Here is a 27,715-nt window from a genome sequence, read left to right on the forward strand (position 1 = left end):
CACACACACACACACACACACACACACACACACACACACATTTCTCCAAAGGAATTCAGCTCACAGCGCTCCCAAGCAACTCAGTCTCTGGGGTAAATAACCAAAGCGACAGAGGCGAGACCGCAGGAGGAAAACGGAGCTCAGAGTCCCGGCCCGGCAAGGTGACTGTTACGGAGAAGGTGGGGACCTGGGTCTCAGACACCACATGAGACTCTCCCACCGGATCACTGATGAAACTAAGGCCCCCGAGGTTAGGTCATTTAGTTCGAAACTGTATCCGGTTCTCATCAATAAAAAGACAAATAATCCAAACAAAAAATGGGCCAGGGATCTGAACGGACGTTTCTCTAAAGATATGTAAATGGCCAATAAGCACGTGAAAGATGGTCACCGTGAGTTTTCATTAAGGGAACAAACGACAATCACGAGAAACCACTTCCCACCCACGAGGATGGCTGTAAGACAGACAGTAGCAAGTGTCGGTGAAGGTGAAGAGAAACCAGACTCACGGTTTGCTGGCGGGAATGTAAAGTGGTGCAGCCATTTTGGAAAACGGTTTGGCGGTTCCTTAAAAACGCTAAGCATACAGTTGCCACAGGATTTGGCAATCCCCCCACGCCCCCCGCCAGGTACGGCCCGAGACAAACGAGAACACGCGCCCCCACAGACACGACGCGTCAATGTCCGCGGCGGCCAGTTAGCAGGAAGTGGAAACACACCGGTGCCCGCGCACCGAGGAGCGGATGACCTTGGTGGTCTCCCCGTGCGAAGGGACGGCGTTCGACCACAGAAAGGAACGAGGCACTGACATGCCACGACAAGGACGAGCCTTGAGAATACCGTGCAAAGTGAAAGAAGCCGGGCATAAAAGGCCACGTATTGTAGGATTCTCTTTACAGGAAATGTCCAGAATAAACGAATCTACAGAAACAGAAAGTAGATTAATGGTTGCCTGGGCCTGGGGGGAGGGGCAACGGGGAGCAGCCGCTATGGGCACAAGGGTTCTTTTTGGGGTGATGAAAATTTTCCGAAATTAGCAAGTGGGGATGGTTGCACAACCCTGAATACACTAACTTGTACGCACTGACTTGTATGCTCTAAAGTGGTGAATTTTAGGTATGTGAATTACCCTCTATAAAGCCGTCAACGAGAAAATGGTAGGGGCCCCCGGTCGGCTCAGTTGCTAGAACACGTGCGTCTTGATCTTGGGGTTGTGTGAGCCCCGTGTCAGGTGTAGAGGTAACTTAAAATCTTCAAAAAATTGTATCCATTCCTTCAGTAAAACTTCACTGAGCACCCACCTGCGACACGGTCCCGGCCACCACAGAGAACACAGACGAGCCCCTGAGAAGCTCCAAGGTGCCACACGCCACGTGGTGGAAGGGCTCGGAGTGACTGCTGGGGACGCTTGGTTCTTCCCGGCACCCCCAACCCACCCAGCCCCTACTCAAGTGCCACCCTCTCCGGGTCATCAACCAGCCAGTGAATGCAAGCCCTCAGATCCCGAGTGGGCCAGGGGCAAGGAGGTCTTCCTGGAGGAGGCTTGATTCCTGGTCCCCAATCTCTTCCTGCCGGGCACGCCTGAGGCCTGGCTCCCTCCCAGGACGCGCATGCCCACCAGGCCCCGCCGGGCCAAGGAGAGTGGAACCGTGCCATGCCAGGCTCTAGTCCCGGCTCTGTCACGCGCCAGTGTCCACACCCAGGTAAGTCACCACAGCCTCTCTGGGCCCATTTCCACGTCTGCGACACGTGAACGCAAATACTGGCCCAACCACCTCAACAGGACAAGAGACAAAACCGCTCCACCAACAATACGTTATACTGCAAAGTACAAAGGAGGCCATCAGTGCTCTCTCCCGGCTCCTATACCTGCCCTCCTTCTCTCCCCACCAACCATGTCCTCCCCTGCTTCAAACACCGACCGGCCTCTCGACTCGGATCTTTCTTTTCACCCTGACACATCCCCGTCCTGCCTCTCCTGTGGCAGTTACGAACCCAGCTTTTACTAAACTCACTTATGTTTGGATCACAGACGACAACGAAAGCAAGTTATATACTCACTTGTCTGTTTTCCCCGGTGCAATCTAAGTCCCAGTGTATCCCCTGTGCCTAAAACACTGCCTAACGTTGAATATGTATTTGATACGTGTGTTGAATCCATACAAAATTCCCACATCCCAGACCAACAGATGTGCAGCAGGATCTTGACAGGGGAGCGGTCTCTGCCCCCATGTTGCACCCAGTCCTTTCTCCACCTGTCGGGCCTCAAGTTCAGAACTAGTGAAAGACCAACGCTCAAGCAGAAGCAAAGCCATCAGGCCCACGCCGGGCCCTGCTAGGAGAACCCGGATTTCCTCTGGGATCCTGCTGCATAATCAGATGATCCCAGGGCCGGTAGTGGGGTTAGGAATCCCGCAGGAGCTGCCTGGCTTTGGCCCGCACTGATCATGGTCCACGACCCATACCTACACCTCAGACTTCTGTGGCCACTGGTCTGGAGAACCTAGGGGGTTTTCTAGAAGTTGAAAGAAACAACCCACTGATTCAGAGGGAAAAAAGGAAAATGGGACCAAGGAGAGACTAAGGGTCAGGGGACTCTTGGAAACCCCAGCTGTGCAGTCCCTCAGCCCAATTTCAAGGGAAGCGACAGGGGCTCCGGGACAGCACGGTGCCCCCACCCTGCAAAGACACCGCCAGTGGAGGGCAGTGAGGGCTGACAGGGCAGAACCGCCACTGCACGGAAGTGGGCTCCAGAGGCAGAAGCTCTCTGGGGGCAGGACCCACGTTTTAACAGCTCTGCCAACATTCTAAGGGGAATCAATGGCATGTCAAGGATCTTGCCCACTGGAAAATTTAGAGCCGGGGATCAGTCTGCCAACCACGTTAGAAAATGTATTCTTCCAATATAAAACTGAATGGCTGAAATTATGGATATTCAATTTTGGCATTTACTATAAATCTTGAAATTTCTATACAATTCTTTTCTGACCTTCTTTTCGGCTTTAGTTCACTATGAAATTAGATAAACCCCTGGAGATCTTTTGTAGACCAGGTTTATTGGCACCTACACCAGAGGTAGGCAGAAAAAGGCTAAACGAGGTTTCACAGAGGGACCAGAAATCCCGTGTTGGGCATCTAAGGGGCACTAGGTTAGGCACCAAGGTTACAGAGTGACCAGCCCTTGCCCCCCCCCGGATGTTCCCGAGCTACTGAGAAAACTCCCAGCAGAGGGAAGCACGCATACAAAGCTCTGTTGCGCGTGCACCAGAAGACCTAAGCAGGGCCACAGGTGTCCTCGGTGGTTCTCTAGGCGTGGGCCACCCGCCCCGACCCGCACAGGAGTCACCTGCAGGGGCCTCACCCGGGAAGTTGGTGAAGATGCAAATGCTCAGGCCAGATCCCAATCCGAGCTCAGGGAGTCAGAAACCGCCTCCCTGGGTGAGGGAGGAGAGGTGACTCCCAGGGGGGAGGCCCTGCCGTGGGTATGCTAACACACATCTCTAGAGGCTCTACATGATTCTGACAGATGCCTACAACTGCAACCTCCGCTGCAGGCAGCCTAGTCCTGCCTTGAGAAACTGAACTCAAAGTCCCTCCGTCAAGGACCTCCCCTTCCTCCTGAGCAGACCTCGTACGAGAATGGACCAGACTGTCACCGTCTCCTCACCCTCTCTTCTCTCTTCAACCCACTGCACACTGGCTCCCGCCTGCCCTCCAGGCCCAGAGGCCAAGAAAATGCTCTACGTCCAGACGTTTCTCTATCCCTTCCGCCTTCAGCCCGTGGGAGCGTTCGACACTCCGCCGCTGCCTCTCCGCTGCTCCCTCCCAGCCTCTTCTGTGGGACCCGCTCTCGCTTCCCCTGGGTGCGGGCAGCCCGCCGCCCCAGCCTCTTACTGCTCAGCACCTCCAACCACCTGAGAGGGGTGCGCCCTGCTCCTCCTTCCCTGCAGCACGCTGTCCCCTCCGGCGCTCCCGTTCGAGGGGGACCCCCACCCGCACCGAGGATGGGGCACCGTCCTCCCCCACGCGGCCAGCTGCTCAGTGTCCCACCGTCCTTCTCCACCCCCGGCGACAGCTCCCTGCCTGATCGCCTCTCGGCTCTGTCACTGCTCCACCGACGCCACAGGGACCCCAGTTTTCCTCACGGCGCATCCCATTCACGTCACCCCCCGAACCCAGACACGGGCCCCGGCTCCTTGCCGTCGTCCAGGCTCACCTATTCGTTGTCCCGTGGCCACCCCCCCCCCCCCCCCCACCACACCTCGCCCTTCCTGCCCCTGCTAGCCTGGCTCTGTTTTAGGCCTCAAGGTCCCTCCCTCCAGGAAACCTTCCTCGGTGTCCCTCCCACGTGCGTCAGTCACCGAAGAGGGCTCGCGGTGGGATCACACACCGCCCCCTACCTTCTGTCTCCCCGCCCAGCGGAGAGTGGTGTGTGTAGCTCACTCCCGCTGAAGCCCTGAAGGTTCGAGAAGTGGACCAGACCTCTTAACCTGAGGGCCAGCACAGACCCTCCCGAACCTCAGCCCTGTCCCTGCGAAGACACTGGCACGCAGTGGTTTCTGCCCCCGTCCCCAGGGCCCTGAGCAGGAAGGGCGTGCGTCTCTGGCCCCACACAAGGTCCATTGACAGGGCTGCTGATTGCACTCTCTCCACCGTCTCCCCCAGACAACAGCGGCCTTTCTCCGTGGGTCTGCTCTGGGAACTGAATGGGGCCGGCCTGGGGCCTGGGGCGGGCAGGACAATAGCAGGGTGGGCCCGGTGCCGTCAGACCCCCTCGGGGAGAGGCAGCCCGGAAGCCAGGCCGCCAGTGGGGAAATCCCCCGGCCTCTGAGAAGCAGCCCCGACAAGGCTGCTCTGTCCCTAGAAGAAACGCCAAGTGCCCAAGACCGAGCACTGAATTCTTGGTCTCCGTTCCCGGCAGCACCGTGTAGAGAGCTGCTTCCTCGAAAACTCCGTGGCCAGGCCCGGTGGGGATGGGAAATGTCCAGAAGGAGCTGCAGGTGAAGTCAGTTAACAGCAGGCAGGTGTGCATGCCGTATGGAGAGAGCCAGCTGGGCACGAGACATCAACCCACAGGAACGAAGAGACAGGAAGAGACACTGTCACCGACAGAGCATGGGAAGGACAGAAGCACACCGGCACCTGCCGACCACAGGGCGCCAGGGGTGCGCCGTTCTGCTAGGACACCTGCGTGAATGATTTTACACAAAGGGTAAGAGTCCAACTGCTGTACGTGTGTGCAGAAGGGACACCGAATGACAGAGACGTACAAGCACGGTGGCATTCACCAGAAATGGCCTCCCTGAAGTCGTGGGGGGAAGAGCAGACCCGAGGACAGGTGCAGAGGGGCGTGTGGGCCCAGGAAGCGGGTGGGGGGCACAGTAAGAAGAGGTGGGCCGAGCTGAAGGAAGGAGCCACGGAGCCCCAGCTCGGGGATCTGGGCAGGGAAGGAAAGGCGCTGTGGCTGTCTGGCAAAGGATGCCTTTAGGACGAGATCCTGCGCACTGGGTTCACAAGTACCGTTCCGTGTTTGTTCGGTGTCCCCGGAGCAATGTCTGCCAGTCCCCAGTTTAGGGCGAGCACAGGCCGGAGCCCCCAGACCCGGGTGTTCCGTGACAGCTGAGTAGAGCCCAGGCCGGTCTGGTCCTGGTCCCACCAGCCACCTCGACAACACAGAATTCGCACGGCCGGGTGGTGGTTGGGTGGGGGCTCCCACAAAGACCTTCTCGCCCCAAATCCTGGACTCTGTAACTCTGGTCCCAGCACCTCTCCTGCAGAGATGCCCGCCCCCCCGGCCCTGGGGCCCGGTCTGCCACGTGGGGGTGCAGTGTGAGTTCATCCCCGTCACACACGTGCCCGCCTCCTCAGACCAGGACCAGTTTCCCGAGGGATCTCCCAGACCCGACTCCCTTCCCGCTCCCTTCAAGAGGCTGCCACGAAGAACTACAACTATGCGGTCAGGAGGCCCAACCCAAGGGCCGTGTCGGCAAGGGAAGTGATTGCTGGCTGCGGCCACAGTCAGCGAACTACTGGGAGCCAATAGGAGACAGACTCATGGACGGTCCCATTCTGTCCAGCGACAGCCTGACCCTCCTCCCAGCCAACCTGTCTCGACACCTTGGAAATCAAATGGGATTCAGCCGTAACAGACCCTGCAGATTTCCCCTCCACGGTGTCATTCGGGTCCTGCCTCTCTTCTCTGTTCCACGTTATCTTTTGCCAAGACGGCCGCACAACCTCCCTGCCGGCCTGCGGGCCCCAGGCTCTCTTCCGATCTGCCTATGGACGTCCGCAGTCCACATTCTCTCTGCCACGTAACACACAAACCTCACTGGCTTCCTTCTCCCTCCCGCATCGAGTCCGAATGCCTTTATCCCCCCATCCTGCCCACCTCGACAACCTACTTTCTCCCTGCTCTGCAAACACACACCATCTTACCACCGCGACGCGCCCCATGCTGGTCCCACCTAGAACCTCTGCCGGTGCTGTTTGTGTGTCTGCTGCGGCCCCTCCCCTCTCCCTAATTTCCACCTGCCCTCTCCCGGCTGCCTTTCTTAGCACCCGCTCTCTCCTCTCCTCCGAACGCACCTCTCGACACACACGGACTTGAGCAATTACTACTATCCTTTTGTGGTTACGTGCTGTTTCGCTAACGTTCCCTTCCGACGTTATCTGCCAGGACACCAAGGACTGAGCTAGGTGTGCGGCTGTTTGATTGATATTTGCCGTCCAGCAAGCGGACTACAGATCACAAGGCATCACTGGGAGGCTGCTGGAGTCACCCGGTCCCCTCTAGCACCTGAGGCCAGGCCACGACCGGTGACGACAGACCCCGACAGACCATCTTATGGTAGCTTCAAATACTGGCGGAGAAAGTGCTGGAAATCAAGACTCTGAAATCACTTCCCCTGACTTTTCAAAGCTCCTTCCTTGTGCATTCATATCTTAGTTTGCTGTTCTTTAGAATGAGGATGTAAACCCTGAAATCAAACAAAGAGATAAAAGAATACTCGTGATTTTAGGGCCTACGCTGAAGTCAGGATGAAAAGACAATGAAATGGGCTTAAACTGGAGCAGAGGCAAGTCTGAGACCCTAAATGTGCTAGCCATGTGGAGCCACCTTCCTCGAGGGACCAGCCAGTATGGGAGAGACACTCCACCTGCTGCAAACTAGCCCCAGAGGTGTCCATTCTGGAGCCAACAGAAAGGGCAAGGTGACCCCTTAAGCCTTAGGACGCGTGTGACGTTCCTGCCACAGCTCCAGGTGTCCTTCCAGGTGTGAGAGCACCTTGCAGCCCCTGCTCCGGGCCCCTCGGCGCACTTCCACTCTCCTCCATCCCTGCAGCACCAGCTCTGCTCCCTGGTCTTTGCAAACTTTCGCTTTCACCGTTTCCCGGAAGGCCAGACCAAGATCCCCAGGGGGAAAGTCCTGGTTCTGGAAAGGACACATGCATGATGCTCTCAGAGGGACCGAGCCCAAGAGGCTGCGGGCTGATGTGCTCCCCTGTCACTCAGAGCCCTAAAGATCCATTCGGGAGGGACCCAGCGTGACTGAGTGAAGGAACGATTCCTTTTTTCTTCTGAGACAGGACCTGTAGCTTCGTGAGCGCTGCTGACCCCCATGGGGCGCAGGAGTGACCCTGGAGGCCAGAGCCGGGCTGTGTGTGGGTCCTGCCATGGGCCACTCAGGGGCTGAGAAGGGAAAGCATGCACGGACCCCGGGGGGGGTCCCCGAAGAGGCTCTTCAGGGCCACGTGATAAACCACTTTAAAATAACATGCCGATGGGGCGCCTGGGTGGCGCAGTCGGTCAGGCGTCCGACTTCAGCCAGGTCACGATCTCGCGGTCCATGAGTTCGAGCCCCGCGTCGGGCTCTGGGCTGATGGCTCAGAGCCTGGAGCCTGTTTCCGATTCTGTGTCTCCCTCTCTCTCTGCCCCTCCCCCGTTCATGCTCTGTCTCTCTCTGTCCCAAAAATAAATAAACGTTAAAATAACATGCCGATGGGCCGCCTGGGTGGCTCAGTCAGTTGAGCGCCTGACTTCGGCTCAGGTCGTGATCTCGTGGTTCATGAGTTCGAGCCCTGCATCGGGCTCTGTGCTGACAGCGTGGAGTCTGGAGCCTGCTTCGGATTCTGTCTCCATCTCTCTGCCCCTCCCCTGCTCGCTCTATCTCTCCCAAATGTAAAATAAAACAAAAACAGTTTTTTTTAATAAATAAAATAAAATAACAAACCAAGATTAACATGCCACTAAAGTGGAGACGGAAAGGCGGTAAGTGCCACTATGAAGACACGAAGCGGACTCCGTCAACATAGATTAAAACAACTCCTGTGGCATTTCCCGGGATGACACATGCACGGAAGCCCTTCCCTCCCGTGGGATCCCACCCAGACCTTCAGAGCGGCGGTGCGGGGTGCTGGCCCGGGCTCCCAAACTCTACTCCGTGAGGGTTATGAGTTTCCAGGACTCTGTCTCTATACTAATTTGGGAATGAGCCATTACCCTTCATAAGATCTTTTTATTTTTAATGAAATCATACCGTCACTTAACTTTTCATATTTTTTATTTATTCTCTTAAATGGGTGGCAAGGACTCTGACAGAAGCCCGACCAAAAACAACAACAACAACAACAACAACAAACAAAACAAAACAAAACAAAACCCTAAATAAATTTGTTAATCAAAAGGCGCTCTTTCTGGGCGCCTGGGTGGCTCAGTCGGTTAAGCATCTGACTTCGGCTCAGGTCATGATCTCACGGTCTGTGAGTTCGAGCCCCACATCGGGCTCTGTGCTGACAGCTCGGAGCCTGGAGCCTGCTTCGGATTCTGTGTCTCCCTCTCTGTGACCCTCCCCCATTCATGCTCTGTCTCTCTCTGTCTCAAAAATAAATACAGATTAAAAAAAAAAAAGGCGCTCTTTCAAAAACGCTTTTGAAGTGAATGAATCTGGAGTTGAGCTCAGCGTGCTCCGGCCATAGTGGTGATTAACCAGCAAACGTTTCATCTCCAAATCCGCTGCTACCTCTCATCTCACCCCAGACGGGGCAAGAGTATGTCCTGGAGGAGACTCAGCATTTCAGGGGGCTTATTACTTGTAGCTCTGAATGGGAGGGAGGCCAACCATCTAAACTCAGCTGAATGGGGATTTCTAGGACCTGGGGCTCGGTAAGAACCTGCAGCCAAGGTGGGAAGAGTTCCCAGAACCACCCCCTTCCTTTCCACATAAGCCCTGTCTGGGCACCCAGCGTCTCTTCTCTGCAGACCTTCCCCAAAGCGCAAGGCTCTCTACCGTCCTTCCTTCCTGTGTCCGCCCCCCCCCCCCCCAAGATTGAGTCTCTTCTAGAAAAAAGGCTACCGACAGGGAAAGGTTACATTCAGCCTCAGATCTCTGATAAGGGTGGTTGCTGGGTCTGGATTTACTCTGAATTGGGAATGGCCGGAGATCACGAAACAAATTCTTTCCACCCCAAATCTAAGGGAGCCAAGGTAGCTACGGTCCCTCCCACTCATCAAAACTCCTGAGAAGCTTCCTCTTCTCATATTCTTCAGGTCTATCACCCAGCACAGACCACAGGAGAAGTACCTCTCCCTTCCGACCACGTACTTCTGCACAAAAAGCCTGTTCACTCTGGTCAAATGCTTCGAAACGACGCAAGGATCCTTCAGTTACTCAAAATCTGTTTTGGGCTAGTTCAGAAAGTACCGCATGACGCTAAATCAAATTCAGGAGTTCACCGCCTAGAACTCCTTTACAGCTTTACAGCTTAGAAAGCAATCCGAAATATATTATCTTATTTGCTCTTTTCAACAGCCCCACGAGAGAGACGCAATAAATGTTATAATCCTCAAATGACACACAGCGTGAAAATGTTTGTGAACCAGAAGGCCTTGCACATAAGCGAACGCTCGTTTCGCCTACGAGGAAATCAGAGAAGGTCTGTGACCTGCCCAAGGTCACGGAGTCAAGGGGCATGCCAGGGCTCAAGCCAGGGCCTCTTGGCTTAACTCTCCTACTTCGCCGTCTGTCCTGGCCTCACAGGGGCTATCTTCCTCCGCACGGAGGAAAGCTGCCGTGCGGGCGCAGCCGCCTAACCCACCCGGCCGGCGTGGAAACGTGTGTCACTGGAGACGAGGCAGAAGGATCTAGATCGTTCAGCAGAACTCATTACCGTTCCCATAAGACGAATTCAGCGTCCTCACCTCCGCCTGCAGCACCAAACACACCTTCAGGATCTCTGGAGAAGATGAGGGGTCGATGGGCAAAACCGACAGGGGCTCCAGCAGCCGCTGGGGCCCATGTGTCAGTCACAACCGATTAATACGGAGAGACAAAGATCAGTCACAAATACCCCTCGTTCCAGCGGACGCGGGCGTCAGTCCCCTAGAGGGGGTTCTTTCCCACAAACGTGGTCCTGTGTCACGTGGTTTATCCCCTGGGAAATACACGCCACCTAGGAGGCCTTCTCTGACCCCGCTTTGACTACCTGGGAAACCAACACCGGAGCGCTGAGACAATCTGAAACGGAAGACTTTCTGCTTGCTGCCACGCTCACTCCTTCCCACAATCACCTGTCACACGGTTATCGAAGGCTCAGTGCGCACAGCTTACCGCTGAGCAAAGCAGACACAGTCCCTGCCTGTGCGCGGCTTACAGCCTAGTGTTGCCGTTCCCGTTCCCTGGTCTTCGGGACCCTTCCCTCGCTCCCCACATGGACTGCACACTCTTTGTGGGCAGGAGCCGCGTCCTTCAATTTTCTGAAACACCCGTGTGGCGTCTCATGCTAGACCCTACACGGCACGTGGACAAACTATAAGAGAAACCCTGACGCCACAATCTGGAGCATTCCTTCTGCTCAATCCCTCCAGTGCGGAGCAAAATCATGAATTATTTAAAACCCAGAGTCTTGAACCTGAGATGTCAAAGGCCCAGCAGAATGAGCCCGCAGCCTCGGGGGTGAGATCGGATACAACGGGAGATACCTAACGGGGAAGAGAGCTGAGGTGGGGGCAGAGGCGAGGAATGCTCTCAGCCTGCAAAGGTACATTATCCCCCAGGAGAAAACAGTGCGTTACTACAGAAGCTAGTGTTGGCCCCAAGACTGTTAAAAAGTGCAAAGGGAGGGGCGCCTGGGTGGCTCAGTCGGTTAAGCATCCGACTGTTAATTTCGGCTCAGGTCCTGATCTCACAGTTCGTGGGATCGAGCCCCATGTTGGGCTCTGCTTGGGATTCTTTCTCTCTCTCTCTCGCTCTCGACTGTCTGCCTGTCCCCCACTCTCAAAAATAAATTAAAAACAAATAAATGACCCTTAAAAAAAAGTGCAAAGGGAACACTGAAAGGCACCTTCACCTACCGTCAAAAGGAGAGACTAACACCACATTCCACAGGACCAAGTCATAAATCCTGTTAGCGTGTGGCAAGCAGAAGAGCCTGGGCCTGACAACCTGCATCGGAGCTCAGGCTCTGCCACTGGTCCAGCAAGATGGCACTGGGCAAGCCAGGTATCCTTCCCGAGCCTCAGTGACCCCCTCTGTAAAACGGAATCATATCCAACTTGTCTGCCCCTCAGAAACACTGTGGGCCCAGATGAGATATGTCCTACAAAAGCTCTTAGGAAGATGTCCTGCGCTGTATGAATCCCAACAAGACTACGAGGATACACAGGCTCCCAGAGGGGCATCTCGCGTTAGCCCGGGAACCGTCATGGCCTCTTTCTTTGCCCCCCTAAGCCTGGGTTTCCACCTGCTCACATCCCCGATTTCTAAGAAATCACTCACCATTCAAATCTCACAAAAGGCAGGTGCACGGATTTCCAAACTCCAGCAGGAGGAACAGAGAAGGCGGCAACCATGTCACCTCCCTGCCCCGACGCACCTCGGGCCTCCCTTTACAAGAGGCCACCAACAAGGGGAAGGGGCACACGCCTTATGTCCTTTGCGGCTGGCCGCCTTCTCCCCCCACCGCTGCCAAGTCAGGTCCCGGGCTGGGGGACTGCTGAGCTGATCTGATGCTGAACTGATCTAAACAGGACTCGGGGACGACACACAGAGGAGTGTCTGGGAGGGACAGATTATACTCAGGCCGCGTTCCACAGCCAAAAAGAAATTACTATTAGCATGGATAATCAAAGGTTAACTGGCCTGAAAACACCACCGCTCCCTGCCCTTCCCTGCCGCTCCGCTCACACGGCCTCCAGGCCAGTGCTCAGTCCTGCAACCACCCATCTCCATCCAGTTAGGATGTGTGCAGCACCCACAATGCAGCCCTCTGTCAAGATTCTTAAGGAGAAAGCGTTGGGGGGGGGGGCGGCGGCGGGCAAACGCCTCACAAAGTTGTAAACTGCGGTGGTAACCAGTGAAGCAGAGGCTGGTGGGGGGTGGGTCCTGGGCTCAGACTCCAAGGCCCAGCGCCTCTGCAGGTCAGGCCTGAGAGCCCACAACTCCTAGGCAGAGGAAAGGCCCATCCTGCAGAACCAGGCTTTTTAAAAACGGCTTAGAAGATCAAGCCTAGAACGTGCGCCCGTAAGCAGGACTCCAATTAAACCCTAAGCCTGCAGAGCAAGAGATTCTAATGTGCCCTGTGCGTTTGCCAGGCCATTATCAGCCACTGGCAAAAATCCAGACCTGTATGGGTGCAAAGGGTGTTTCTGTCCCATCAGTCAGGCCTGCAACATCCTCCTCGTTCTAGAAATGGAATCCACCCCATCACCAAGCCCCACCATTCCGTAGCAACCAGCAGGCGGAGGCCCACGCCCCTGCAGGGCCCTTCCCCCAGCAGCTCAACACCTAAAGCCAGTCCCAATCCACCCTGGGGACTCACGTGACCAGGCTCGTGTCGCCTCCCGCCCCCTAAACTGGCGTGTTAGGGGCTCAAAATCAGCCTGTAGCAAGGCAAAAGTCAAAGGCTGATGGGAGCACGGCCCCTCTTTCTGCTCTCCCAGCTCTGCTGTCTATTGCTGGCAGATTAAAAAAACACGGAATCAGGACGCGGACACACACACACACACACACACACACAGAGAACATAAACACACAGACAGGTCCGGAGGGTCCCCAGAGACGGTCGCTCCCACCCCGACCCGGGCTTCGCAACCTTTTATCCAAATGCAACACCCACCCTCCCAGCCTTTCCTTAAGAAAGTGTTAAAAAGCACATCATCCGTAAACCTACCTGTCTATGCTCTGGGGCAACCTTACACTCATGGTTCCTCAGCGCGTCCGCGCCGCCAGGGTCCTGCAGTGTGGACGTCGGGATCGGGGCCGAATCGGCTGCGATGGTTAAGAGAGGCGGGAGGAGGGCCTCCCCGCTCGCGGCCGGATGGTCGGGTGCCGTGCGCTGGGCTCTCAGGACCCCGGGAACGGAGGCTCCACTCTACTCGCACCAGCCAGCATGCTGTCCTTTCTTGGCCCCCGGTCCCCTCCCCCGCCGTAGGGAAAAGAAAAAGAAGAAGAAAAAAACCGAAAGAAAAAGAGGAAAAACTGTGACCTTCTCAGAAAACAAACACCCGACCGCAAATCTCTTCACGGCTGGCGCTGCGGGCTCCGGCGCGGACCGCAGGAAGAACGCGCCCCCGGCATGTCGGCGCTCACCGCGGAGAGCGGGCGCGGGCCCCCCGGGCCCCCCGCCGGCCAGCGCCGCGGGCCGCGGCCACAGGGACCCCAGCCGGGCCGGGCCCCGCCGCCGCCGCCGCCACCGTGCAGCGGCGTGCGCGCCGCGGCGGCCGCTCAGGTCCGGCCCGCCGCCGGGACCGCGCTTACCAACGTCCTTGGAAAAAGGGAAAAAAAGCAGCCTTTCCGTGAAAGGTCTGGAAATTCCTCAATGGGCCGCTGGCGCACGGCGAGCGCGCGAGCGAGCGCCTCCCCGGCAGCGCGGCGCCCCCGCCTCACGCCCGCCGGACCCCCGGCCTCTCCGCGCCGCCGGCCCGCGCCCGCCGCCAGCCGCCGGCCGCCATCAACCGCGGCCGCCCGCCTGCGGCCTCCTCCGCGCCGGCCCGCGGCCGCCCGGCCCCGGCTCGTCTCGGCCCCTGCGCCGCCCGCCGCGGCCTCGCCTCCCGGCCCGGCGCGCGCGGAAGGCGGCTCGGCGGCTCCTTCCGGGCCCTTCCCCCTCGGCGCGCCGCTCCTCGGGCGCAGGCCCGGCCGGCCGCCCGTCCGTGCCCGCGCCGCCCCCTTCGGCCCCGCTCCGGCGGCGCGGCCCGCAGGCCCCTCCCCCGGCCCCTCCCCGCTCCGGGTTCTCCTCCCCGCTCCCCTCCCCCCTCTGGGCCTTCCCCGCCCCCCCCCCCCCGCTCGTCCTCCCTCCCCTCCCCCGGGCCCTCCCCCAGCCCCTCCCCCTCCCTCCTCCGGGTCCGCCTCTCCGCTCCCCTCCCCCGCTCTCCACTCTCCCCTCCTCCGGGCCCTCCCCCACTCTGGCTCGTCCTCCCCCACTCCGGGCCGTCCTCCCCGCTCCCCTCCTCCCGGCCCTCCCCGCGCTCCACCCCCCCCTCCGGCCCCTCCCCCTCCCCCCGCGCCCCACCGCCCCTCGCGCGCCGCCCTCTCTCCGCGCGGCCTAGCCGGCCTCGGGCGCGTCGGGATCCCCGGCTTTTCCCGGCCCGGCCCGCCGGCTGCCCGGCCCCGGCCCTGGCTCGCCGGCCCTGGCTCGCCGAGTCGGCGCGCGCCGCCCCCTCCCCCTTCTCCCGCCCGGGGCGCTCCCACCGCCGCTGCTCACCCTCTCTCCACCTCTGACCTCATCTTATTTTCCAAAAATCTGTGCGGCCCTTCTTCCTGGGTGCCGGGAGCTCTTTAGCCTGTTCCCGGTGTCCGTGACCTCCCTACCCCCGACGCCCCCCCCCCCCCCCACCTGGGAGGCAGAGACCTTTCGCTCTTCCCGCTCCCCTGCGTTTGGGCACCTTGGTGCCAGCCCTGGGCGTTTTTGAACTCGGTGGAAGAGCCTTTCAAGGACAATTCTATCTTTACAACCCCTCTCACAGAATCACGGTTCCTCAATCTTTCCAAGTAACATGACATTGGTCAGAGGGTCCCTGGCATTACCGTTAAAAATAAGATAAAAAGGAAACTTTTCCATCGGGACTGGGGAATGCTCTCTTGTCTTCCGGCCTAGGTAAGTGCTACTGTAGAACACCCCGCGGGCAGTGTGTTCCCTCCCTCCCACACCACCTCGATCGTTGGGGGGCGAGGGGGGGGGGCGGGGAATACACGCACGGTGCACGTGTGCTTACCCACACATCCATGAGCAGTGTGGAGGGAGCCGTGTGGACTGACCCCCAGCAGCGTTACCAGTTAGCACGAGGAAAGACGAGTAAGCATTGGCTGACGATTAGCATAACCCAGGAGCTTCCCCTAGATGATACCAAGTACAAGTTGACAATTAAAAGAAAGACCTGCTGCCTTCACCGTCTTCACCACCTCCCAGGTCAGAACTCCCCAAGACGGGTGGTCTGCCGGCATCTGAAGCGCCACGGTCCAAATTGCTGCTGTCCTATTGTTTATTCCTTTCCCGTTCTACCTGCGAGGATGATGCTCCCGAATGTGGACACTTCCTCTGTGCTGATAGACCAACCAGTGGTCGCCAGACAAGTCCTATCGTGCTTTTCTGATTACCTGCGATATTTTAAAAACAATTGTGTACGTGCAATTTTATTACATACCCTATAAAACATGCCCTAGAGTAGGAATACGCGAAGATCGAAATAAAGATGAAGTACATTTTTAAAATCATACTTTTTTAGTGAAAGGTGTTGGCTGTCATAACTGGAAGACATACTTGTCAAAGAGGTAGATTAAAGCAGAGGAAGAGCATCCTTGGTTGCATTTATTAAATTAGGACTCATTTTCCAGTCCGTTCACCACGATACAAAGGTTTTCATTGAAATCCAGTCAGCAAATTTACATTTTAAGTCAATTAGTTGTTTGGTATTTGATTGAAAGATACTGCGTTTTGTATTTTTAACAAATGGGTCCAGGGGCGCCTGGGTGGCGCAGTCGGTTAAGCGTCCGACTTCAGCCAGGTCACGATCTCGCGGTCCGTGAGTTCGAGCCCCGCGTCGGGCTCTGGGCTGATGGCTCAGAGCCTGGAGCCTGTTTCCGATTCTGTGTCTCCCTCTCTCTCTGCCCCTCCCCCGTTCATGCTCTGTCTCTCTCTGTCCCAAAAATAAAAATAAAAACGTTGAAAAAAAAAATTTAAACAAATGGGTCCAAATCTACTAAGAAAGTTCATTTAGGTTTTTAAAACAGATTTTAAAATTCTGTTTCTTAGTTTTTCAAGCGTGCAGACAAAAGTTTTACAGGTGACAGGGTGCCTGGCTGGCTCCCTAGGTAGACCATGCAGATCTTGACATCGGGGTCATGAGTTTGAGCCCCACATTGGGCATAGGGTTTACTTGATTTAAAAAAAATATATATATATGTGTGCATATATATATGTATATATATATATGTTTTACAGGTAACACATTGTTTTTGATAAATAAATTTTATTGTTTTATGTTTATTTATTTATTTTGAGAGGCAGAGAGAGAGAGAATGTGAGTGCATGTTCGTGGGGGAGGGGCAGAGAGAGGGAGAGAGACAATCCCAAGCAGGTTCTGCGCTCAGCATAGAGCCTGGCGCGGCCTCTTTCACAGGACTCTGAGATCATGACCTGAGCCAAAATAAAGAGTCAGACACTTGACTGACTGTGCCACTCAAGCTCCCCGATAAGTAAATTTTAAAAATCACAATGTTGGACCCATATGTAGTCATGCATTTTCAAAATGCTTTCCCCATATGATGACTTTCTTTAGCAGAGCAATGCCTTTCTCACTCATTAAGAGACTGCCCCGTTCACTTTGAAGGAACAGATGAAGTGGATTTTTTGTTGTCGTTGTTTGGTTTGGAACACAAGTGTTAGTCCACTCCTGCCGGCCCGTCCTCAGCATAGGACGCTGTCACATAAAAACGGGTATCTCTTCTGTGTTCAGTATCTCTTGTGGGGCCTTTCTCTGGAGATAACCAGTGAATCTCTGCAGGACAAGGATTTTCATGGTCATTCTCCGTGTCTTTCCTGAGAATTGTCAAGTTTGTAGCAATTAACAGGCCTGTTTTTGTCTGGCGGATGGCGTTACACGATGGAGAAAATGGAGGTCTAAGCTGTGGGTGGCATTACTGTTCGTTCCTGGAAACATCCGACACGCTGCCCAGAGAGAGCTCTAGGTCGATCCCTGTGTTAAAGACAGGTTTTAGTAAAGCTTAGACAACTGTGTTTGCTACAGTTAAATGCTACTGTGCACGCACTCTTAGACGTTTTCCTCTTGCACACCTGAGCATCTCTTGGTACACTCCGCTTTGAAGTCTATGGGGAAGAGGGTGGGGGGGGCTTCAGCAGAAGAGAGTTCCTTCAAGTTGGCTGGCCACTTAAGTGAATTGCAACTCTTGGTTTAGAAACAAGACCTAGGGGCGCCTGGGTGGCGCAGTCGGTTAAGCGTCCGACTTCAGCCAGGTCACGATCTCGCGGTCCGTGAGTTCGAGCCCCGCGTCGGGCTCTGGGCTGATGGCTCAGAGCCTGGAGCCTGTTTCCGATTCTGTGTCTCCCTCTCTCTCTGCCCCTCCCCCGTTCATGCTCTGTCTCTCTCTGTCCCAAAAATAAATAAACGTTGAAAAAAAAAAATTTAAAGAAACAAGACCTAGATTAGACCCAAGACAGACTGCGTTGTAGGGGATCTGGAAGCAGCGGCTGGTTAATGGAAAGAGCACTAGACTAGGAGTCCAAAGAACTGAGTTTTTTGGGGGACTGTGTCCCTTTTCAGCTCTGGGACCGCTGTTTGCAGCCCCAGAACTCTATTAATAAATGAATCCTTTCCTCTGTCCAACATCCTGTGGGTGGGGAGGGCATTCGTTGTTATGCTGCTTTCGTTCGTTTATACTTAAGGAAACTAGGAAGGGCACAGACAGGTTGTAGGTGGTTAGCAAGAAGTTTCATTAATTTGATAAATTGAAGCTAGAATTCATACTTCCTCATCTTTAGGCGTGAGAAGCAGAGGAAAACACAGGTATGGGCGGCTCCTATTTGCGGGGAGGGATTCTAGAAACTTAACGCTTGACTGAGTAGCGGAGGGAGAGTAGTGATACAGAGCCCCGAATGGTTCGGAGTGAGTTCTAGAGAAACAACTTCTTATTCACAGGCAGACATCCCCAGACCAAAGCAGGTGTGTCCTAGAAAGTGACAGCCAGGTCACTCCAGGTTGCAGCCATTCTCCTTCTGAAGATAACATCACCACTGAAGGCCCCAGTGCCACTGTTTATTGGAGATCTTTTATCCTTCTTGTAGCCCTTCTCCACTGGGAAGGGGATGTGGAAAGGCTGGCTTAGTTAAGGTGTTGTTTAGCCCTAAGGCGGAGACTTATTTTCTGGCTGATTTAGATTTCTCTAGAATGCTTTTGGGTAGACAGGATAACCAGTAGTCAACCTGTGTTATACACCCCCTTTGAATGCCACTCAGTATTCTGTTCGTTCAACCTGTTGAGTTCCCGATCACATTTTAATATGAAGTGATAACCATACCCCACACATATACAGTGCTTACTGTGTGAATACCATTCTGAACAGACTGTCAATATTAACCATTAGATCCTCTCAAGCAACCTTTTGAGGTGCTTACCGTTACCCCTTCTTTTCAGATGGGAATCTGAGGCCCAGAGAGGTTGAATGACTTGCTTAGGGTCACAGAGCTGGGAACCCAGGCTGTCTGTCTCCGGAGTCTGTGTTTAACTGTCAACCACACCCCCTCAATGTTGTAGGCACGGTGCCAGCACTGGAGGAAAAGATGAAACCAAAGAACGGTGCAGAGGCAGGAGGTTCTCAGAAGATTAGAAGGGTGCAGGCTTACTGCGGGGACACTGGCGAGGGTGTTGCTGGAAGTGGGTCCGTCTGCATGGTCCTCTTTCCCACGGGGCGGTGACCAGCAGATCTCACCTTCCTGCTCTCAGTTCTGTGTCTCCCTTTCTACTGTCCCTTGATGCCTTGAGACGCCACCCCCAGAAGTTCGGCCCTTCATGGTTTCTGAAGATCTCAAGGCATTTAGTGGAGAAGGGGCTTCTCACCTTAACTCCCACTGAGGGGAGGTCTGTGCTGCCTGGGGGGGGGGGGGGTCACCTCTGGGTGTGCACTCCAGCCTCCCAAACTTGGTACCTTACTGTCTGTGGTTACCTTAGAAACCAACTCTCTCCCACCAACACCTCTCTGGTAGCTGAGACGAACTGAATAGCAGGGAAGGTGCCAAGATACATTGTAAAGGAAAATGTGTGAAAGAAAACCAGTTTTAGATTGAAGGCTAATATTTCGGGAAGCTGGCTGTGTACGTGTGTTATTTTTTCCCTCTGAATAAGGAAAAGTTCCCAGGATCAAAAGTGAGCTACAAAAAAAGGTGAGAGGCCAAGGGGAAGATAATTTTTTAAAAACCGCCCGAAGCTTGCTTTAAAAACTGAAAATGTTCTTAAATTTAAAAAAGAAATTGTTGACATATAATCAATTTTTCACATTTAAAATGTGCGACTTGAGGGGTTTTGACACACACCCATGAAACAATCACCACAATCAGGGTAATGAGTATGTTGATTACCTCTAAGGTTACTTTTTGTTCGTTTCTGATTCTTGCCTTCCGCTCCTTCCCACTAGACCCCCACCCCTCCTAGTTCCTGGGCAATCTGGGATCTGCTTTTTGCCCCAGTAGATTAGTTTGCATCTTTTAGAATTTATATAAATGAAATCATACAGTATGTATTCTTTTCTGCATGACTTCTTTTACTCAGCATATTTTCAGGCTCATCTATATTGTTGAGTACATCAGTTTATTGCTGAATGGGACTTTTCTTTTTTCTCTTAGGTTTCTTTCTTTTCTTTTAAGTTTTATTTAAGTAATCTCTGCACCCGACGTAGGGCTTGAACTCATGACCCCAAGATCAAGAGTCACATGCTTCTCCGACTGAGCCAGCCAGGTGTCCCTAAAATTTCAATTTCAAATTGCTTACTGCTAGTACATGGATCTATAGTAATTTTTGTACGTATTGATCTTATATCTTACAATCTTGCTAAAACCACTCATTCGTTCTAGTAGGTGTTTTGTAGATTCCATAAGATTTTCTGTATGGATGAGCATGTTGTCTGAGAATAAAGACAATTTTCCTCCTTCCTTTCCAGTATGCATTCCTTTCATTTCCTTTTTCTTGTCTTACTGCACTAGCTAGAACCTCCAGAACAAAGTTGATAGAACTAGTGAGAGCATGCATTCCTGTCTTGTTTCTGATCTTTGGAGGAAAGCAATTGATTTTACACCATTAAATATGATGTTATCTTGTAGGTTTTTCCTAGGTGCTCTTGTATCAGACTGTGGACGCCCCCATTTATTCCTAGTGTGCTGAGAGTTGCTTTTGTTTGTTTTTTGTTTCTGTTTTGTTTTGTTTTAAAATCAAGAATAGATAGATGTTCGTTATTTTATCAATTTTTTTTTTTTCTGGATTGACTGAGATGATCATATGGTTTTTCTTTTTTAGCTGTTTGATATTGTAGATTTTCAACATTGAACCAGCCTGGAATTTCTGGGATACACCCCACCTGGTTGTGATGTTAACCTTTTCTTTATGATTTGATTTGATTTGCTAACATTTCGTTAAGAATTGTTACATCTGTGTTCACGAAAGATATTAGTCTGTCACTTTCTTTTCTTGTGACGCCCCATCTGGTTTTGAGTCATGCTGGCTTTGTAGAATTAGTTGGAAAGAATTTCTCCCTCTTCAATTTTCTGAAAGGGTTTGTGTGGAATTGGCATTATTTCTTCTTTAAATGTTTTATAGGGGCGCCTGGGTGGCGCAGTCGGTTAAGCGTCCGACTTCAGCCAGGTCACGATCTCGCGGTCCGTGAGTTCGAGCCCCGCGTCGGGCTCTGGGCTGATGGCTCGGAGCCTGGAGCCTGTTTCCGATTCTGTGTCTCCCTCTCTCTCTGCCCCTCCCCCGTTCATGCTCTGTCTGTCTCTGTCCCAAAAATAAATAAATAAACGTTGAAAAAAAAAAATTTAAATGTTTTATAGAATACCCCGGTGAAGCCATTTGGACCCGGAATTTTCTTTGTGGGAAAGTTTTTAACTACAAACTCAATCTTTGTGTTAAAAAAAAAAGACAGGAAGAGGTATGCTACTCAAAAAAAAGTAGAAGTGGCTACCTTAATTTCAGACAAAGCAGACGTCAGATCAAGGAAAGTTATCAGAGATAAAGAGGGGCATTATGTAATGATAAAGGAGTCCATATTCCAAGAAGCCATGACAATCCTATGTGTGTGCATCTGAAACAGAATATCAAAATATGTAAGGCAAAAACTGATGCAACTGTGAAGAGAAATATATTCATTCAGTATTATAGTTGGAGACTTTAACCTTCCTCTGTCACAAATGGACAGATCCGGCAGGCATAAAATCAGTAAGGACAGACTTGAACTCAGCAGCACCATCAATCAGCTGGATATAATGGACATCTACAGACCCCTTCATCCAGCAACAGCAGGTACCACATTCTTCTCAAGCTCACATGAGACATTCACCAAGGTAGACCCCATTCGGGGCCATAAGACACCCTTTAACAAGTTTTTAAAGGGTAGAAATCATACAGTGTTTGCTCTTAGACCCCAATGAAATTAAATTAGAAATCAATAATTGACAGATAGCTAGAAATCCCCAAATACTTGGAAATGTAATGGTATACTTCCAAACAACAGATCAAAGAAGAAATCTCAAGCTAAATTTTAAAATATTCTGATTAAATTAAAAAAAAAAACAAAACCCAGTGTATCAACATTTGTGGAATCCAGTAAAAACAGTGCTTAAAGAGAAATTTATAGCATTGAATACATTTTTTGGAAAAGAAGAAAGATCTAAAATCAATGATCTAAGTTTCCTCCTTAGGAAAGTAGGAAAAGTAGAGCAAATTAAACCAAAAGTGAGCAAAAGATAAAAAATACTAAAAATTAGAGCAGAAATCAATGAAATTGAAAATAGGAAATCAGTAGAGAAAATAAACAAAACAAAATCTGGTTCTTTGAGATGCTCAGTAGAATTGATGAGCCCTTCGCCAGGCTAACTAAGAAAAACACAAGTTACTAATATCAGAAATAAAAAAAGGGCATCACTACAGAACCCATGGACATTAAAAGGATAACGAAGGAATATTATGAACAGCTGTATGCCCACATACTTGACAACTTAGATAAAATGGACAAACTCCTTCAAAAGCACAGTCTGCCAAAACTCATACAAGAAGAAAGAAGCAATCTGAATAGGCCTGTATCTTAAAAAATGTTTTTGAACTAATAATTAATAACCCTTAAGAACAGGAAGCACCGGGCACAGATTTGCTGACGGGTATTTTACCAAACATTTATGAAAAAATTTATTACCAATTCTCTTCAATCTTTTCCAGAAGACAGAAGGAGAGGAAATACTTTGTAACTCATTCTATGAGGCCAATCTTATCCTAATAACAAGACCACACACATTATTAGGAAACTACAGACCAATGTCTTTCATAAACATAAATACAAAAATCCTCAACAAAATGTTAGCAAATCAAATTCAACAATGTATAGAAAGAATTATACACTGCAGCCAGGTGGGATTTATATCAGGCATGGTAGTCTGATTCAACATTCAAAAATCAATTAATGTGATCCATCATATCAGCAGCCTAAAGAGGAAAAATTATATGATCATATCAATAGGTGTAGAAAAAAACATTTGACATGAATGTAACAACCATTCATGATAAAAAAAAAAAACAAAAAAAAAAAACCTCTTAACAATCTAGGAATAGAGAACTTCCTCAACTCCATAAAAGAACATCTACAAAAATCCTATAGCTGGGGCGCCTGGGTGGCGCAGTCGGTTAAGCGTCCGACTTCAGCCAGGTCACGATCTCGCGGTCCGGGAGTTCGAGCCCCGCGTCGGGCTCTGGGCTGATGGCTCAGAGCCTGGAGCCTGTTTCCGATTCTGTGTCTCCCTCTCTCTCTGCCCCTCCCCCGTTCATACTCTGTCTCTCTCTGTCCCAAAAATAAATAAATGTTGAAAAAAAAAATTAAAAAAAAAAAAATCCTATAGCTAACATCATACTTTTGGTGAGAAACTCGGAATTTTCCCACTAAGATCAATAACATGACAAGGATGTCTCCTCTCACCACTCCTTTTCAATATTATACTGGAAATTCTAGCTAATGTAATAACATGAGAAAAAGAAGTAAAAAGGATACAGGTTGGGAAGAGGTAAATAAAACTTTGTAGATGACATGATCATCTATGTAGAAAATCAGAGTCAACAAAAAATTCCTGTAACTTAATAAGAGATTAGAGAAAAGTTGCAGAAAATGAGGCTGATATGCAAAAGTCAATTGCTTTTCTATATATTGGCGATGAACTAGTGAAATCTGAAATTAAAAACACATTACCATTTCAAGTAGCACTCCCCAAAAGGAGATACTTAAGTATAAATCTAACAAAATAGGGACAGCTGGCTGGTTCCGTCAGTGTTGTGAATCTAACAAAGTATATACCAAATCTATTTGAGGAAAACCACAGAAACTGATGAAATATATCAAAGTATATATATCTACACATATATATGTGTAGATATATATATATATATATATAATCTATATCTTATATATAGATTTTGTGTGTGTGTTTCTATGTGTGTGTGTATGGGGAACCTATAGATTACGAGATTTTTAAAAATCATACCAAGCAATCGTAATATGTGGGCCTTATGGATACTGATTCAAACAAATTGCTAAAACGTTTAAAAAAGCATATGGCGTTTGTGAGTCAATTTAGACATTAGATCACTGGATATTAGGAATTATTGATGAGTGATATACTAGTAATACTGTTGCTAATACTATTGATACGATAATGGTATTGTGGTTATGTTAAAAATAGTTATCTCTTGTGTTTTATTTTATTTATTTATTTTTAATGTTTTTATTTACTTATTTTGAGAGAGACAGAGAGCACTGAGTGGGGGAGGGGCAGAGAGAGTGGGGGAGAGAGAGAGAGAGAGAGAGAGAGAGAGAGACTCCTAAGCAGACTCCAAGCTGTCAACCCAGAACCCGATGCCACGAACCATGAGATCAGGACCTGAGCTGAAACCAAGAGCCAGAGGCTTACCCGACTGGACCACCTAGGCGCCCCTATTCTTTGTATGTTAGAGATGCCTATTAAAATCATTGCACAGGAAGATGTTTTTAAGGGATTAGAGAAAAACCCCGCTGTCTGTAAAAGTGACAACATTTATACTGATAGCCGACTTCTCAACGTTCAACCATGGAAATCAGAAAGCCGTGGAATGATGTCCTCCGTGTGACAAATACAACAAATACTTGCCACCAACTGAAAATATTTGTCCCAGGATGATTCTAGCTAGCATAACAATCCCCAAATTTCAGTGGTTTAACCAGCGGGATGGGTGAACAGGGTAGCATGCGGCCCTCCTGGGCTTATTCATTAAGGTACCCAGGGGGGGAGAGATTCTGCCCTGGTCATCATGTCCTGCCCCTGCCCCGTTGTCGATAGTTTATTCCAGTACCCTGTCTGTTGGCTTCCCACTTCGAGATTATGTGTGCAGTTTCCTGTTATCCGATGATAAAACTCGCCATATAGGGTTTGTCGTGACAACTTAACGGTTTATAATGATGAAGTTACTAGAATATTATCTGGCGCACCGAGAACACTCAGGAAACGTTAGTAATTATGCCACGTGCTCATGAAGGTAGAGTCTGTGTGTTTTGTTCATCGTCTGGTGGCGTGCTGCAGCCAGCCTGTGCCGACGAGAACCAGTTGTGCCTCTCTCCTCCCAGTTCCACATTCAGTGACGTCCTACAGCTGATAATGGACCATAGTGGGAGTATTCACACCATGGTAGTTGACAGATGCTTTAAATCAGGGCTTTTTTTGGGGTGTCTGGCAGGCTCATTTGGTGGAACATGTGACTCTTGATCTTGAGGTCATGACTTCGAGCCCCCCATTGGGTGTGGAACCTACTCAAAAAAAAAAATCAGGGCCTTTTAATTTTTGTTTTTGGACAGCCTGTTTACCAGCATGCCATTATCTAGCCCAGCACCTGGCACTTAGTAGGCACTCAGTAAATATTTGTTGAATGAATAGACACATGACCAAAATCCATGTGTGTAATCATTTCATGATTAGGGTCTTTCCGGCCATTCCTTGAACCAAGTAGGACTCAGTGTAGAATTTCACAGAAGACCCTTCGTGTGGGCATTGCTGGGGTGTTATTTGCATGGCACCTGCCTGCTCTCCAAAAGCCAATGTTGGCATTCTTCCCTTCCAGTTCTGGTTTTTTTTTTTGTTTTTTTTTTGTTTTTAAGTTTTAAGTAATCTCTACACCCAACATGGAGCTCAAACTCATGACCCTGAGATCAAGAGTCATGTGCTCTGAGCCAGCCAGGCGCCCTCACCCTTCCAGTTTCTTTGAAGCAAGAGGGAGAAGAGGCGGGAAGCCCATCCGAAGTGACTCACCCTGAGCTAGCTCACCCAGGATCTGAGGACTCAGCACCCAGTATCTCTGTGGGGACCTGCTGTTTGGCGGCCTTGAGGCTCCTGGGAGAACGTCCAACTGAGTCAGGAAGGTCACGATTGTGCGGGGGCCCACGAGAAGGTCTGGCTGGGACTGAGCTGTGGGAAGGGAGGGTGGGAGGAAGGCTCTTGGGGGGTTGGGTTTGCACGTGGGACCCGCCATAATACAAGCGGGCACGAGATCATGTGCCCAGCTGTCCTTTCCTGAATTGCAGCCTCCCCACGTCCCTCTGTCACATGGTAGCTTGGTCCTCCCGGTAAGTGTGGCGGGAGGGGTGCAGGGATAGAGAAGGGCAGGCATGTGACCCCGGAGGGTAGTAACTTCACCACAAAAATGCTGCCGTCGCTCCACGCTTTATGACCACGGCACGTGCTTTGCAGATTTTGTTTGGTTTCCCCACTTGATCCCGAGATGTGGCCATGGCAGCGATGTTACCATTTGCTCTTAAATTCCCTTACTTTTTATATAACAAATAACAATCTTGTAGTTTAAAAATCATAAACATGGGGCGCCTGGGTGGCTCGGTTGGTGGGGCGTCTGACTCTAGGTTTTGGCTCAGGTCACGATCTCGCGGTTGGTGGGATCGAGCCCCGATGTGGGCTCTGTGCTGACCGCATGAAGCCTGCTTGGGACTCTGTCTCCCTCTCTCTCTGCCCATCCCCCACGTGCTCTCTCTCTCAAAATGAAGAAATAAACTTTAAAATCATGAACATAAAGTCTGTGCGGTGAAAAATCTGTCACCTGTGCCCTCCACCCACCCACTTCCTTCTTGCCAACGGTAACCTCTGTGATTAGTTCTTGTCTACCTTTCCGGACATTTTAGTGCGGAAGCAAGAAAATGTGAATATGCACTCCCTCCCCCCTTTCACAGGCAAATGATAACATCCCACGGACACTGCTATGTCCCTACTCCCTCCCAATACAAATCTCAGAGGTGTTTCCACATCCGTACACAGAGAGCTTCCTCTTTCTTTCTGTCTGTGCATGAGATTCTGTTCTATGGATGTGCCCTAATCTGTGTAATTTGTGGACATTGGGTTGCTTCTAATATTTTGCTTCGAGCCCAGGCCGCATCGAGTTTGCCTATACTTTTCACCCGTGCCAGTTTATCTGTATTGTTCCTGCGTCGCAGATGGGGCAGCTGAGGTCCTAGGTGGTGAAATGGCACGTCCAAGGTCACAAACAATCATCGCGGCAAGCTGTACGGCTCAGCCACGGTGAGGGCTTCCCTCCACTGCTGCAGGGAGCCTGGGGTTCAGTCTGGTGGCCGTGTTTCCATGCTGCCTGGTCCGGGGGCAAGCTCGGACAAATCGTGTTGGATCCCGCCTGAGGGTTCAGGATGAGCTTCTGAGTGAAATTCTAAAAGATGAGGAGGAGTTAGCTTCAGAAGTGGGCAAAACAGGGCCTTTCAGTCAGGGGGATGAGGAGGCATGCAAAGCCCAGAGGCGTAAGCAATTTGTTTCCACTGGGATGTCAAGTGGATGGCGGGGAATGGCTACAGATGTGGCTCTGAGTGTTTGTGTCGGGTGCAGTGGGGAGCTCTTGGCTCTTTCTGGAACTCTGACTCGGTTCTGTAGGTTTCAAGCCAAAGTCCATGAAACTTCTGCGGGAAGGTTAACTTTTGGGTCTTACTTTTAGTGATAAGATAACAAACAAATGAGCTAATCATGTTTTGGATTATCCGGGAGGCGCTCTATGACTTAAGTTGCCAATTGGTTTCAGTGTTTGCATTTGCCTTTGTGTTTATGATGAGTTGGTGCTGAGGAGCGCCGCTTTAATGGTGTCAGCCACCGAACAGAGAATAGAGGACTTGGTTCTTCCCTCCAGGTGGCGTGAAGAGGGGGTTAGCAGAAGTTCTAACGGAGAGTGGCGGCAGAGGTGAGTTGTCACACGCCTGCCAAACACCGGGGAACTTGCGCTGGAGGGTCACGCTTTGTGCAGTCATCGGTTTCAGTAAATACCATCTGTTGCAATAAATTAATGTTACTAGTAAAATAAAGGAGTGCCTGGGCAGTTCAGGCAGTTAGGCATCTGATTCTTGATTTCGGCTCAGGTCACGATCTCGCAGTTGGTGGGTTTGAGCCCCGCGTCAGTCTCCACGCTTATAGTGCCGAGCCTGTTT

The 27,715-nt window shown here is 51.4% G+C and overlaps 1 protein-coding gene and 1 long non-coding RNA gene across 12 annotated transcripts in view; one reads left to right on the forward strand and one right to left on the reverse strand.

Moving 5' to 3' along the window:
- The window catches only part of ARHGEF11 (Rho guanine nucleotide exchange factor 11), an 87,991-nt gene extending 74,195 nt beyond the window's left edge, over positions 1 to 13,796 (reverse strand). For all 11 annotated transcript variants that reach the window (XM_045454598.1, XM_045454597.1, XM_045454601.1 and 8 more), the window contains exon 1: positions 13,170 to 13,796. In XM_045454598.1, coding sequence (XP_045310554.1) covers positions 13,170 to 13,201 — 32 coding nt within the window. In that variant the 5' untranslated portion in view covers positions 13,202 to 13,796. The remainder of the gene's footprint in view (positions 1 to 13,169) is intronic.
- Positions 13,797 to 14,505: 709 nt separating this feature from the next.
- On the forward strand, positions 14,506 to 15,612 carry LOC123585918. Its single transcript, XR_006706485.1, has 2 exons — positions 14,506 to 15,092; positions 15,405 to 15,612. It is a non-coding gene; the product is annotated as an uncharacterized LOC123585918 (long non-coding RNA).
- Positions 15,613 to 27,715: the final 12,103 nt, after the last annotated feature.

The sequence above is a fragment of the Leopardus geoffroyi genome, chromosome C3 (assembly GCF_018350155.1).
Source record: "Leopardus geoffroyi isolate Oge1 chromosome C3, O.geoffroyi_Oge1_pat1.0, whole genome shotgun sequence".
Classification (NCBI taxonomy): domain Eukaryota; kingdom Metazoa; phylum Chordata; class Mammalia; order Carnivora; family Felidae; genus Leopardus; species Leopardus geoffroyi.